This window comes from Ascaphus truei, chromosome 6 (genome assembly GCF_040206685.1).
Source record: "Ascaphus truei isolate aAscTru1 chromosome 6, aAscTru1.hap1, whole genome shotgun sequence".
In the NCBI taxonomy this organism is placed as follows: Eukaryota; Metazoa; Chordata; class Amphibia; order Anura; family Ascaphidae; genus Ascaphus; species Ascaphus truei.
The window spans coordinates 96,328,535-96,342,898 of NC_134488.1; the positions used below are offsets into that span (position 1 = coordinate 96,328,535).

General features: G+C 45.2%; 1 protein-coding gene across 4 annotated transcripts in view; it reads left to right on the forward strand.

Moving 5' to 3' along the window:
* Positions 1-10,755: 10,755 nt before the first annotated feature.
* Positions 10,756-14,364, forward strand: part of LOC142497447 (uncharacterized) — a 34,677-nt gene continuing 31,068 nt past the window's right edge. For 2 of the 4 annotated variants that reach the window (XM_075605243.1, XM_075605240.1), the window contains exons 1-2: positions 12,302-12,534; positions 13,502-13,572. In XM_075605243.1, the coding sequence (XP_075461358.1) occupies positions 13,509-13,572 (64 nt within the window). In that variant the 5' untranslated portion in view covers positions 12,302-12,534; positions 13,502-13,508. Of the gene's footprint in view, positions 11,600-12,300; positions 12,535-13,501; positions 13,573-14,364 lie in introns of those variants that run through there. The other 2 variants (XM_075605241.1, XM_075605242.1) reach the window with 2 other exon arrangements.

Consider the following 14,364-nt stretch of genomic DNA (forward strand, 5'->3'; position numbering starts at 1 on the left):
CCTAAAGAATGTTTTCAAGTCCGTTAGGAGCCGGGCTATCTCCTTCTTTATGATCCCCGAGTGCTCCGCGGAGGTTCCCTCCATCTCCGGGGCAGAATCGGAGTCGGACACCGCCGAGTTCTCCTCCGCCCTGGCCTTGCCTGAGCCTGTGAAGTAGGAGCGCACATCGGTTTTGCGCTTATTCTTCTGCCGTGTCGTTGCCATCTCTTATAGGGATCGTCTTATAGTGATCCGCAGAGTTTCGTGTGTTTAGGGATGTATAGATAGGGTTGCCGAGTTTTGGTTAAATTGTAGTGTAGGAGGACATGTGCAGAGGTACACAATGGAGACTGTTGTAAGGTGAAATTATAACAAGGCTTTATTGTGGAGACAAAAAAAACAGCGCACAACGCAAATAGTGAAGTATGAAAGTAACAAGTGTATATTAAAATAGGGGATAAATATTCTGCGTACATCAAGGTATTAGGACATAAACATTGAGTGTGTTAAACACACAAGTTACCACTCGGCGGCCGCTCATACAGGAGTCAGGAGTATGTTTCCCTTGGCAGGCGTCTGGGACAGCAGCTGCGATGCTTTTCCTTCCTAGGAACACCTCTGCATTCGGTCACCGTCTCTGTGGGAAACTCCCCTCTTGTCAGCTGGACTCCAGACGGATCGAGCAATCTGCAGCCTGCAGACTCACTGGGAGGGTCCCCGGATTGATCAGTGAGGACCTGGGTGGTTCACAGAGTTCTCCGTTTAGTGCAGCCACAAGCAGGGGTGAACTGGCTGACTGGGAATGAAACTCCAATATGTCGCGCTGTTGGGACGCTGCGGAGTGACGTCACAGTGGCGATTTCAAAAGTACACAGCAAAAGCGGAAAAAAGTCTCTAAAGTGCCGAAATTGCACAGATAGGATAGAGTAGCAATAAAACACTTGGACCAATTTTATCCTACATGTTTCGTAGTCACAACTACTTCATCAGGGAATAAATTTAGCATTTCCCAGAGGTACTATATACCTCACAAACACATCCCATTGGTTAGCCAATTGAAAAATTAGCCAATCAGTCACCTGGGTACTGTGCTAGTCAGAGAGACTTGGGAAATGCAGACACCAGTTAAACAACACCTTTATTTAACAATGAAACTTAAAATACATCCTAGCATATAAAAAACATCATAAATAAATTAAAAAGAATTCTGTAATAAAAGAAACACATGATTAGTATATTAAAAAATTGACAAAACATCAGCACAAGTAAAGAAGAAAGGAGATCCACGTACTAGATTAAAAAGGACTATAGTAATTAATAAAGTGCCCAGATGTCAACATCTTCATTTAACCCTTTAGGGGACATCGTATCTAATTTATGTATCCAGTACGTTTCTTTTGAAGATAATATTTTAACCCTATCTCCACCTCTCCTATTGATAGGAATCTGTTGAATCCCCTTAAAGGTCAAACTTGAGGGATCTTTATTATGGTGAGTGAGGAAGTGCCTAGACACACTGTGCTTGTCAAAGCCATTCCTAATATTTCTGACATGTTCTTGTATTCGAACTTTAAGGCTGCGCTTAGTCCTACCAACATATTGATATCCGCACGCACATTCCAACAGGTATACAATATATGATGACGTACATAAAATAAAATAATCAATGGAAAAAATGTCATTATTAATCTTAGAAGCAAACCTGTTCCTATCTGGGTGTAAGTATTTGCAAATAGAGCACTTTCCACAAATATGATTACCCTTGGGTTTAGAGCCTAACCAACTCCTTTGAAAGGATGAATCCGCAGTTTGATATATATCACTCGGTGCTAGCACATTCTTTAGGTTTTTTGCTCTCCTATAGATGAATCGTGGTTTCATGCTCAAATGTGACCCCAGAATTGGATCATTGCACAAGATGCCCCAATGTTTTGTAAAGACTTTTTCTATATCCCTATGCACAGAGTTAAAATCCGTAATAAAAGCCGCATTAAGAATATCGCTGTTTGTTGTCTGTTCTTTATTTCTCCTATCTCTGGATCCACTTTGAATTAGCATTCCACTACGATCCATACTGCGTACCCTCTCAATCTCTTTTTCAAGCAATTCCCTAGGGTTTCCTCTCTCTCTAAACCTATGAAATAGTTTAGTAGCCTGAACATTAAATACATTTATATTGCTGCAGTTACGTCTGAGTCTAACAAATTGTCCTCCTGGTACATTATTTTTCCATGAGTTTTTATGATTACTATTTGCCATCAACAGATTGTTGGTATCAACCTCCTTAAAGAAGGTGTCTGTCTCTACAGTTCCATCCGCTAGGGCCATGAGTCTCCCAGGAAGTCTACCTGAGCTGCATTAACCTTATGTGTGAACACAAGATTATAGTCGTTTACATTAAGATGGGCTATAAATGTATTAGCTGACTCATGGTCGCCATCCCACACACACAGGATGTCGTCTATATAGCGTCTCCATACTACGACATTCCTGTTGTAGGGTTTGTTTGGCGCGATGACATGTGACTCCCACTCTCCCACGTACAGGTTTGCGAAACTGGGGGAAAATCTTGTCCCCATGGCAGTTCCGGAAACCTGCAGGTAGAAGTTGGATAAAAACAAGAAATAGTTATGCTTCAATATGAAGCCTATTGACTGGAGGATGAATTCCCTATTCAATGGGTGCAACTGGAGATCTGCTTCCAAAAAGGAACTCACAGCATCCATCCCCTTTTGATCCATCCCCTTTTGATGGGGTATGTGCGTGTAGAGGGCTTTAATGTCACACGTAATCCATAAATAGGAGCTTTTCCATTTGAACCCATTAAACAAATTTAGAACTGCAGTCGAGTCTTTCAAATAAGATGTTAATTTGCCCACGTATGGCTGGAGAAAAAAATCTACATATTGACTTAGGTTAGCTGTCATCGATTGGGTACCCGATACTATTGGGCGCCCAGGTGGATCCATTAGGGCCTTATGCATCTTAGGCAGATGATAGAATATCAGGATCCTGGGAAATTCAGAGAATAGGAAAGCAAACTCTGTTGCAGTAATAATAGACAAAGAAACTGCATTATCTAACATTGCTTTAAAATCTTTCAAATATTCCGTTGTGGGATCCTTAGACAATTTGGCGTAAAACGATATGTCATTCAGGAGTCTCAGTGCTTCTTTCTCGTAGTCACATCTGTTTTGTACTACTACACCCCCACCCTTATCTGCCTGTCTTATAATGAGGCTTTTGTTATCTTTCAGGATTTTAAGCGCTAGGGATTCACTCGCACTGAGATTATGTCTTATATCTCCTGACTTAAAATTACGTGCCAAAACATTAAAATCATTGGTGACCATATTAAAAATGGTGACCCTTGGAATGTGCGGGATAAAACTTGGACTGTGGTTTGAATATTGTATGCTTAATATCTAGCTCTGTCTCAGAGTTAGTAATAGGACTAGTCGCAGCCTCATCAGAAATATGATCCCTATCTTGTTTAAGAAAGTGTCTTTTTAGGGTGATGTTATGGGTAAATTTATGAAGATCTTTGAACAACTTTGAACACAGCAAAAATCAACATAAGTGAAATAGTGAGCCAAACTAAGAAAACCTATCTCTGCTTTGGAGACTATCTACACATATAGCTCAGCCCTCTCTGACTGGGTTGGTTAGCTAGGTTCTTTACCAGCCCCAAATATATAGCATTAAATAAGCAGATATAGAAAGTCTCATAAATGAAAGTCTTATCTGTTCCTTGTGGTTTGGAGGGAAAATCTTCTCTGTCCCTGGTTCGGCTCCCTTTTCCTCAGGGTGTGCCAGCATTCAGGTTTAGACGTTTCCCCTGTGTCTTTAAAGCAGCTCTGCTATTTCTTCTGGCAGGGCTCAAGACAAGTGTCTCTTCCTTGGTTCAGCCCAGTTGTGGACTAAGGAATCTCTGTCCTGTCTCCAAAGTTCAGCTCAGGTGTGAGAGTGCCGTGGTGCCTGCTCCTGTTTCTCTGAGGCACCAGTGAGTCTGGATGTCTCGTGAGATACAGGATTAGGTCCCGCGACGTCACTTCCGGTCTAGATGAAGGATGGCACTAGATATTTGTGAGTTGTTTGTTTTTTGTCCTACTATGTAGCGTTTTTCCTGCACGATGGCGCAATGCATCTTGGTGAATAGTCTCTCAGAGCCCTGCTCATGAGTAAGATCTTGCGAGAGTTTCACCGGGATTGCTGACGTCATCGACACAGGTACACGCGATTAAGGTAATTAAACAATGTATAAATATGTGTTTGTTAAGTCTGGGGCATACTCTTTGACAAAGGGCATAGCCCGAAACGCGTCAGAGTGGTGATTGTCCGGTTTTATGGTGTGTCCCCCTATACTAATAAATTAGTTAACCCTTGATGTGCTGGTCCTGCTGTCCGTCCTTGTGCTGTGCTCCACATTCCTCTCTAGAGGCTTTTTTCCTTCCAGGTGTGAGCAAAGGAGTCTCACTTCCTATCTCAAAAGACAGGCTTTTCTAAGCAATCAGGCAGGTGGTGTTAGTTAATTGCCTACCAGCAGTTAACCACCACACTGCTGGATTAGAGGCACATTTGTGAACAGGGATAAGACCCCTGTTACATGTAGTTTATTAGCTTTATTTGCCGACGGGTAGCGGAGCCTTTGGGTTAAACCTCCATCACCGTACCCGTCGCACATGCGCCTCCCAAGGCCTACTATCTTAGGCGAACATTTGCCCAGGCCATCAGAGCAACTGATGTGGAAGGAGGTCCAATCTTAAAAGAATTTTGGAAGGGTTACAACATTCTCCATGCAGTAAGAAACATCGGAGAGGCATGGAATGAGGTGAAACAATCTAATTTAAATGGAGTTTGGCGTAATTTGTGCCCTGATTTTGTGTCTGATGTCCAAGGCCTTACAGAAACTGTTGCAGAGGTTACAGAAACTGTTGCAGAGGTTACAGAAACTGTTGTTCAAATGGCCAGAGATCTCAACTTGGAGGTGGAAACGAGGATATTGGGGAGTTGCTCGCCTCACATTCTAACGAGTTGAGTAATGAAGACCTCATGCAATTAGAAGAGCAAAACATTGCTGAGTAGGCGGCCCACCAATCTGCTGATGTGGCACAGCCACAGCCACGTAAATCATTGTCAACCAAAATGTTGGCTGCAGCATTCAAGCACATTGATAGCGCACTGGCCATATTTGAGGACAATGACCCTAACATTGAACGGAGTTCAACAGTCAGTCGTGGGGTGTCTAACCAAATCAGCTGCTATAGAGAGATCTACACGCAGAAAAGGAAAGGATCTGTCCAGACTTCAATGAAGAGATTCTTCAAGAGGCCGAAACCTTCAAGTCCACCTACATCACCTCCAAAAAGTCCGTTGTCTGTTGAAGATCTGCCCCCCCCCCCCCCCCCAATCATCTTCCTCCAATAATTGATGGTTTTTTTTGCTCATGTGCATTTCTGTACAAAATACAGCATAGTTTTATTTTTACAGTTTTATTTTACAGTTCTGGAATCAATAAATATAATGTTTCCATCATAATCTATGTGTGTGCTGCATATCTTATTGCTCGAGTAACATTTTCTGTGTATTTTAGCATAAAAAATGCCTTCAGGAACGGAACGTTTGATTTAAACAGTGTTCCTATGGGAAAACGGGTTTCGCTTTACGACGCTTCGCTATCCGACGCCATTGGTCCCCACTTGGTCCTAAATTTGCGGGGCCTTCCTTCAAACAGGCAACTGCAAAACATACAGGAAACAACAGTATCATCAATACAAAAATACATTGGCACACACCATACATAATTCAACATAATGCCTAATCACCATAACCACATTACTGTATTCAGAACCTCATATTACTACAAAGATTACTCCCTAGGAGAATCCAAACCTCAATAGTAATGTCTGGCGTCAGGCCGCCATGACACAGTTAGTTGTTGCGCTGGGTAAGGGAGAGACATGGCACAGCAGTCTCTCATGCTCACCAGCTCTTCGCAACTGAGGGACAGGAAGCGCACATCCAGCTCCTCCCTCAGTCAGTTCAGTCTTCCATTGGCAGATGCAGGGACCCCTCCCTCTGGTGGAGATTAGAGGAGGGTCCCACAGCTTCACGTCATGACCCAGAGTCAGCTCTAAGCCTGTCACCTCCCAGGAGGGCGCGGCCACGGCTTTCGCGCCACTTCCCCGATCAGGGTGGGGTTCTCTTTTTTGCGCCACTCCCGGCCAAGTTCTTGCAAAATTATTTTCTGCACACAGCCCACGCGGTCTCCCAGGGAGGCGGGAGCCGCCATTTTGGATCGCTCTGCAATCCCTACTAGCAGCAGTTGTGACTTAAGTAGTAATCACCGCCTGGCAATCAGATACTCCATCAGCCTTCTCACACATAATTGCAATGTCCTCCAGGGTCGCACCCCGGTAATTCAGGCAGGACAATAAAGGCGCGGCTACAGCTTTCGCACCACTCCACAGCAAACTTGCAAAAGTCATTTCTGCATTTTGTACCTCCGTTGTGCACACAGCACGTGCGCTTCCCATCTCTGGCGCGAACCGCCATTTTGGACTCTCCGCACGGCGCGGGACATCATCACTTATAGTCGCCATCTTTACTTTTCCTTTGCAATCGCACATGGTGCTTCTCTGCTGGACAGTCGCCATTTTGATGCAATAAAGTATGCCAGTGCACCTCTACATGTATCGTAAGTGTGTCTTACTCAGTTGTGTTGCACTACCTCAGGCTAGGCTAAACTCTTTCTGTGTATGCTGTACACGGTATCAGTCCAGTATGTGTCCTCTGTGGTTAGTAGTCTGGTTACTGGCTAGAAGTACTCTGGGCTTCTCCATGCAATACTTAGGGCGTCACCTACTGTTGGCTACACCTAGCGCAGACCCTCTCAGGAGTTCCTGACCCACGTTAACCAGGCTACCCCCTAAGGCATCCTACGACTAGCTGCCTCAAGGTGACTAGAACAGCAATAGCCCTGTCTCCAGATCTACTTTACACCATACAGGGCCCTAGGGTGTGCTTTGCGAGTAGACATCCCACCCCTGACGACTCCTAGGCTCCCTTCCATTCCGCAGCACTTTCCTGGTAGCATACATTTTCCTTTCCTCAGTTCGCCTAGCTAAAGCCTGTCCTGATGATCTCAGCAGCGCCACCAAAAATGTAACGGTGTTTCCCCCCCAATCTCATATTGGCCCCTTACGTGAGGAAACTGCCCCATGTTACATGTACTATAGTGTGGTGCACCTGCTGGCTTACAGAACTCCTGAGTCTTCCGTGGTGATATGGGGAAAAATACATCAGGACTGGCTCGTGAGGTAATGCTGAGAACTACTCACTTCTGGTACAGCGCCTCCATCTCTCCCAGGTCCCCACGACAGCAGGGAGGAGTCTCTGGAATGGAACCTCTCGGTGCAGCTTCTCCCTGAATGACTCCACTCTCAGGCAAGAAGGTTCTTTCAAATTGGACATCCTTTATTGTCATCTTTACTGGCAGACTGCCCATCATTGCGGCCGCTCTCTAGACCGCACATCATAAAGGTTGCCCACCTCAAGGAAGTCCCTGGACACCACTCCTAGTCAGGGCCCTAGAAGCTGTCCTTGCTCTTCCCTTACTCTCTAATAGAGTAAGGGGAATAGTCTGCCCACCTCTCCCCTAGGGGAGGACCACAATCCTTGCCAGAGCCCTGGCACTGTGTTGGGTCAGACAGTCTCATTCAAGTGGGATGAGACACTCACACACTTCAACACTAAATTCAGGAAGTGATGCATACTATATAGCTCCAGAAGGCACCACCCCTGTGTCACTGTAATTGGACACAGAGCATGATGTAACTTCCTTCACTACACAATACACATCACAGGGGATGAGGGCAAACCTCATGATTACTCCTGGCAAACCTGTCCTTTTAACAGGGATTATTGCACAGGAGGAGAGAGGCATATAACCCCAAAATTACACAGGGCTACAAGTGTAATATGTAAACCAGCCGGTCTGTAAGATATACAAAAAGATAGAGTTCGCAGCACACTCAAAACGAAAAGTTGTTTAATCTAAGAAAATCATTAGGCAATCACAGAAACTCCAGAGCGACGTACGTTTCTGACCACAAGGTCTTTTCTCCTTGCTTGGAGTGCCCCCTGGTGAGAGCTGCACGTGGTGCTGGCTGTGGGCTGCGAAACGCGTCGAATTGAGGCAAGAACGGAGTAAGAACGTGGTGGAAGGACGCCCAGCTGATCGGTGTTTATTGCGGCCGCAATTAGGAGCACCAACTGCAAAGCGTTTCCTCTCCACCTGGGGCAATTCTCGGAGAAGGAGCGGTGAGATTGTCTCTCGCCCAACCTCTCTGTATATCACTGCTTACTTTAACTGCTGCATTGTAAGTGTGCACTTGTGAAGTGCTTTTATTTGATTAAATTTTCGTACAGTCTGCGCTATGGTGTTTTTCCGTTTCCTGTCATAGTGCACCCTGTCCTTCCATCCTGCTATTCAGAGGGTCCTCCACATAGGTCCACTGTTCCTGCACACTTTTAGTGTGATATGCTACACTCACTCTCACACATGAGTATAATGTGTGTGGATTACTGCGTTTGAACTGCTGACTTTGCATTACAGTGATGTACTATTTTTTCCAAATTTTTTCTCTTGCATATGTGGTCTCCCGCTCCCTTACTACATCCATCCACTACGTTCCAAGGAAAACGAAGACGTTTTCTTTCTGTTAAGGTTGAGTGGCTATATTGCACATTTATCACTTTGGTGTTTGTGGGCATTTGACTTTTCCGATTTATCGCTTGCCACCATTGGGTGTCACTGTTCCATTGATTATTGTATCATTACTCATTTGTACATCTACACCTAGGCGCCAATCCTGGTATTTCTCTGTATTGTATCCTCCGTGTAACCTCTCTGGACTCGATCTCGGCTTCCATTTGACTACGTGTACCTCTCTAACCCCTGGACCTGGCTTCGGACTACGACTACGCTTTTTTCTCCTACCCTTGACCAATGGCTTCTGGACTTCACTAGTCGGACCTCTGGTGCCCCGGACTCGGCAAGTATCTGGCTAAACCTCTCTCACCAGACCTGGCAACGCAGGCTACCACACTCCGGGCATGCCCTCACTGCTGTGGGTGCGTGTTATACCCTTACCCACCTCAGTACTGGGGACTGGTCTGCTCTGCGGGCAGTACAGCGTTACACTGGTGAATACAGTCCCGCTACTCTTCGTGCAGTGGGAACCAGTGATTAGCACAGAGGACCACTATGGCACTACCATTAAGTAGCTAAGACTGCGTGCAAGAATGCGATGTGACGTGTGCGCCCTTACGTGCGCGCGCACGTTCGCCACTCTTTCACTTTGGTGTGTGTGAGTTTTCAAACTGAAAACGACACCCGGCGGGGAAGTACAGCGTTGACGCCGCTGCACTTGAAGGAGACAAATGAAGTTGTGATTTCAAGCGGCAGCCGCGTCACGTGTACTTCGCCAGCCAATTAAAACACACTTTTTCTTTTTTTTTTTTAATTAAATGGCTGAGTAGTCCCGCCTCCAAGTCAGTTCATTCTGTATGCTGGGCATGAGCACACATCGCCCAGCAGACAGAGACGCGGACGCACGAACGTGTAGTAGCCTGTCTGAACTTAGCCTAAGGCTACGCTTATAGTGCCAGCGACGGCGATGCCACGTCAAATTAAATGCATTGTCGCCGTCATGGCGCTTATAATGCATGCGTCGGCACGACCAAGCGACAGCGCTACCAAAAATCTGGTAGTCACTGTTATTTGATATTTTTAGCGACGGTCTCCCTATGTGGCCAATCAGAGAGCTTCTCCGTCCCTCTGCCTTCCCCCTTTCTGACATCACTTGTAGCCAGCGACGTCGCCTAAACTTACATTACAACTATCGCAATGGCGACGGGTGACGTCATCGGTCGCATCGCCGTCGGCAGTATAGGTGCAGCCTTAGGGAGTCGGGAGACGTTATGATCTCCACCTGCTATATATTCACTTTCTCCACACTGGGGAGAAAGCAGGCTGCAGGGCAGCAAGCATTTGGGGGCCACATGTGAAGCACCTGAGGACTGCATCTGGCCTCTAAGGTGCCTGTTGCCCACCAATGTTATACAGACATACCCCAGTTTAAGGACACTCACTTTAAGTACACTCGCGAGTAAGGACATATCGCCCAATAGGCAAACATCAGCTCGCGCATGCGCCTGTCAGCACGTCCTGAACAGCAATACCGGCTCCCGACCTGTACCAAAGCTGTGCGCAAGCGGGGAGACTATAGAGCCTGTTACAAATGCGTTATTTACATCAGTTATGCACGTATAGGATGATTGCAGTACAGTACATGCATCGATAAGTGGAAAAAAGGTAGTGCTTCACTTTAAGTAAATTTTTGCTTTACATACATGCTCTGGACCCTTTGTGTATGTTAATGCCTGTAGAAAGGTATGACTGTAGAAAGTTGCTTTTCAGGGATGGGGGAGATTCAACATTAACTTCTGCATTATAACAAGGTAAAGAAGTGCTTATTTATGTAACCCCGGTCTCTTTTCAGCCCCAGAGACCCCCCATGTAGCGCTCCGAGGCTCTGCGGCACACCAGGCTAGCGTGGGCCGCCATGACAGGTTGCGCGAGCGTGCGCATTGGTCGCGCAGGTGCAGTAAGGGTAGCGCACACGGTCCCAATGCTAAAGAGGTCCTGAGTGGACTACAATTCCCAGCAGCCTCTGGGGATTGCCCTTTCACTCACATCACGTGCAGCCAGCCAGCAAATAGGGTTTTGCAGCTTCTCCTGTGGAGGAAGGCTACAATGTTCCGGGGACCACGTTTGGCAGTTGAAGCTGGGAGCAGGAAGGGGGAGGAAGGGTGTAGGGAGCAAGTGGCTCCTACACCAGGTAAGGTAGTTCCCCAGATCCCAGGCAGGCCCCAATCCCCACCAGGGTAGTGGGTAAGTACTGAGGGACAGCCCCTAGGTTAGGGACTCTGCCCTTAGGTGTGAGTATGCAGTCTTGTCAGTGTCATGGCTGGTAGTGCTGTGAGCGCTGACAAGTAGGCACAGTGTGTGTGTGCAGTGCAGTGTAGCTGCAGGTACTGGTTGAGTGCAGTGCGGTTGCTGCAGGTACCGAGTGAGTGCAGTGGGTTGCTGCAGGTTCAGTGTGTGTGCAGTGGGTTGCTGCAGGTACCGGTTGAGTGCAGTGCGGTTGCTGCAGGTACCGGTTGAGTGCAGTGCGGTTGCTGCAGGTACTGTGTGAGTGCAGTGTGTTTGCTGCAGGTTTAGGTTGAGTTAGTCAGAGGGGATCCGGGAGGTGAAGGGAGAGGTAGTGTGGGTGCAGGGGGTCAGTGACCCACTTGCAAGGACAAGCTACCCTGTAGGCCCCTAGGAGTGTTCCCTGAAGTCACCATAGGTTGCTGTGCTGCAGGGACGGCCTATAGTGAGAGCGAGCATCACCCCTTACTGTGAGGACAGCTAGGGACAAAGGGACAAGCGTGCGGAGCAGGTCTGCTGGAGAGTCGTCTGGGACCAAACGGCTGGACATTGAGACCCAGGAGGCAGACCGCTGATTCATCTGACCCTTTGCGAAGAGGAACCGGTCACCGCCGTGACCGGAAGGTACTGTAACATCAAGTGCACCAACACCGGTCAACAGGCGCTGGTCCCGCCTTAGGCTAAACTCTTTAGGAACACTGAGCGAGTGGTTAAAGAACTGAGCCTATACCATCACTTTAATATATATGGACACGGTGTGTGGGGCACGCGGTGAGGGGACGGAGACGTTGCTCCTGATGAGAGTGGCCGAGCCACTAAGGTTACCTGTTGCATTATAGAGTGATAAGGTTACTCTGCATTATCGTTAATACAGTAAAGTTGGTTGCATTACATGTGTGTGTATGTATTTCTTGCCCAGGGGAATCTCACATCACGGGGATCCTGGGTAAGTGGAGGCGCTGCGCTAAGTAAGTGTATGAGTGTTACCCCAGGCTCCCAGCTAGCGGAGGCTCATATCTCCTGGAGCCGCAAGTGTTATACAGTGACCAGTAGTTCCTTTGGGAGGGTTCAGAAAAAGGGCTACATTTAAAAAAAAAAAAAAACCTCTAATAATGCGTATTGTTTTCAATTAAGCATTGTAAATATTATGAACTATTGTATTGTTCCCTATTATTATTCTTGTGGCAGTATCAACACATAATTGCAGTATGCTTGGCAAAGGTTCCAGCTGGGGAAACCCCGAGCATTTTCTGTGATTAAGGTTCCGGGTGCCTTTGTGTGTTCGTTGGAGCAGCTACAGGAGCTGAATCACACGCACCAGACTCATGTTCATATAGATAGTGTTGTAGGGGGGGGGGGTTTATAGAGGGACTGTTTTTTGGGATATGTACCACACGTATTGTGACTGCTCATGACGAGAAAGAGAAACGGCAGGCATGCTGCTAGCTTAGTAGTCGAATCCCATGTTTTATTATTTCAAAAGGCTTCTTTTTTTGGTTGAACATTAGTTACTGGAACATTTTTCTGCTGTTACTGAAGAATAAATGAATTACACGGAGGTAAATTTTGCTCTCTGCCTTTGCAAAAGCACTTCTTGGATAAAACATTATTGCTTTTGTGTATAACAGAATAGAGTTATAATAATTTGTAAATAGAAAGTGTGTACATTGAACACAGGTTGAACGTAATGTCTTTTAATGTCTTAATGTCTTTTTTCAACCTCATCTAATATCTAACTATTATTTATTTATTTATTTATTATTTATTTATAAAATATTTTACCAGGAAGGAATACATTGAGAGTTACCTCTCGTTTTCAAGTATGTCCTGGGCACAGAGTAAAACAAAATAATACATGGTTACAAATACAGTTACATAAATGAACAGGGTATACATTATATACAAGACATTGCGTGCACAGTTAAAGAAAATATATATTATGAGCGTATGAAACAGTTACAGACCAGATTAAAGTGTGAGACAGCCTTAGATTTGAAAGAACTTAAACTGGTGGTGGATGTAAGAGACTCTGATAGGTTGTTCCAGTTTTGGGGTGCACGGTAGGAGAAGGAGGAACGTCCGGATACTTTGTTGAGCCTTGGGACCATGAACAGTCTTTTGGAGTCTGATCTCAGGTGATAGGTGCTGCATGTGGTAGGGGTGAGGAGCTTGTTCAGGTAGCTGGGTAGCTTGCCCATGAAGAATTTAAAGGCAAGACAGGAAAGGTGAACTTTGCGCCTAGACTCTAGTGTTGACCAATCTAGTTCTTTGAGCATTTCGCAGTGATGTGTGTTGTAGTTGCATTGGAGAACAAAACGACAAATTGAATTGATGTTAGACATTAGCTATGTGTAAGGTATTAACAGTATTTTTTGCATGGTACAGTAAGATATTCCAAACCGAGAAACACTGAAAACACTGCATATACAGTACGGTGTGTTTTGTACTTAAAAAGAAAACAGTGCAAAAACAAAAAGGACCTGAAGAACATTCACAGAAAAGCCTTTGATTGTATTATAATTTTAGATATTTGATGCTCATGGAACGTGTTAGTCTCACTATGAAGAAGCTGATCTTTACTGGATGGTTCTGGAATGGTGAGTACAGTATTAGTTTGCGCGACTGATAAAATGCATGAAAATTGGTGTGCAACTTCACCAGTTGTATATTTTAATATAGGATTACTGTTACACACATACTTTAAAAGTCTCATTCGGATCCATGTACTAAGATTATATTTGCCCTTTTTTCTGCATCAAAATTTCAGAGCAAAAAATACAAACCTTCATATAATGAGCGTGGTATATAAGATGTATAAATACATTTGACGCGTTATTTGTGGTTTTAAATATTTTTGATACATGGCCCCGAAGTCATCAAAGCGCAATCCGCTGTGTTATTCCCGAATCAGCGATCTCTGCCATTAAAGTGAATATTGCACAGTGTCATGTTGAATACCTGACTGATACAATTTAAATTAAACCGAATGATGCTTTTATTTATAACTAAAATGAGTAAATATAAATGGGTCTAATATTTATAAAAGCCATACTGTGAAAATAATGTATTATGTTAACCTACAGCTTCAGTTACGGAAGCAATGGCTTCAGTTAAAGTTCCCATGGCATCGCTGCGGGTCGTCCATTACTTATTAATGGGAACACCCACAGCAACGGGTCACCACTCCCGGCAGAAACATTAGTCTGGCCACAGAATATCTGTACAGTATATAAGTAAACACCCGTGCTGCATCAGATACATGTCTGGGTTGATACATAGCAATTTCATGTTGTGCTAACACTATTAATATTTTTGGGGTTCATTCTAAGTTGAACATGGCAGATAATTTGGACAAACGTCCCAGTGTTTTAGTTTAGTACAGATGTAGT